Source organism: Etheostoma spectabile, chromosome 14 (genome assembly GCF_008692095.1).
Source record: "Etheostoma spectabile isolate EspeVRDwgs_2016 chromosome 14, UIUC_Espe_1.0, whole genome shotgun sequence".
Lineage (NCBI taxonomy): Eukaryota > Metazoa > Chordata > Actinopteri > Perciformes > Percidae > Etheostoma > Etheostoma spectabile.
In genome coordinates, this window is record NC_045746.1 from 20,801,976 (window position 1) to 20,802,756 (window position 781).

The 781-nt window shown below is 54.8% G+C and overlaps 1 protein-coding gene across 4 annotated transcripts in view; it reads left to right on the forward strand.

Moving 5' to 3' along the window:
- trappc9 (trafficking protein particle complex subunit 9) overlaps positions 1–781 on the forward strand; it is a 265,848-nt gene that overhangs the window by 1,924 nt on the left and 263,143 nt on the right. For all 4 annotated transcript variants that reach the window (XM_032535067.1, XM_032535068.1, XM_032535069.1 and 1 more), the window contains exon 2: positions 20–612. In XM_032535067.1, the coding sequence (XP_032390958.1) occupies positions 32–612 (581 nt within the window). In that variant the 5' untranslated portion in view covers positions 20–31. The remainder of the gene's footprint in view (positions 1–19; positions 613–781) is intronic.

Genomic DNA, 781 nt, shown 5'->3' on the forward strand with positions numbered 1-781 from the left:
TTTTTTCTGTCTCATGAAGCCACATGTGAAGATGAGCGTCCCAGACTACATGCAGTGTGCCGAGGACCACCAGACCGTACTAGTGGTGGTCCAGCCGGTTGGCATAGTACCCGAGGACCAGTTCTTCAAGATCTACAAACGCATCGCCAGCGTGAGCCAGGTGAGCATCAGAGACTCGCAGCGCCTCCTCATTCGCTACCGCCACCACTATCTGCCCGAAAATAACGAGTGGGGAGACTTCCAGACGCACCGCAAGGTGGTGGGCCTCATCTCCATCACCACCTGCGCCTCGGCCAAGGAATGGCCCCAGACGGCCGAGCGCTTCCACGGACAGAAGGAGGTGTACAGCTCCACGCTGTACGATTCGCGCTTGCTGGTGTTTGGGCTGCAGGGGGACATTGCAGAGCAGCAGCGGACCGACGTGGCCTTCTACACCAGCTTTGAAGACTGCCCGGATGTGGAGAAGAGAGTGGATGACTTTGTGGGGTCGATATTTATTGTTCTGGAGTCCAAGCGGCTTGACCGGGCCACGGACAAGTCAGGGGACAAGATACCACTGCTCTGTGTGCCCTTTGAGAAGAAGGACTTTGTGGGTTTGGACACAGATAACAGGTGAGTTGTTCTGTTTTCTGCACCATAACTACTTTTTCAAAAGCACTTTAGCATTTAAAAGGCTGGTTAAGGATTGCTTGAATTTTCACCTCAGCGTGTGTGTGCGTGTGTGTGCGTGTGTGTGCGTGTGTGTGCGTGTGCGTGCGTGCGTGTGCGTGCGTGTGTGTGT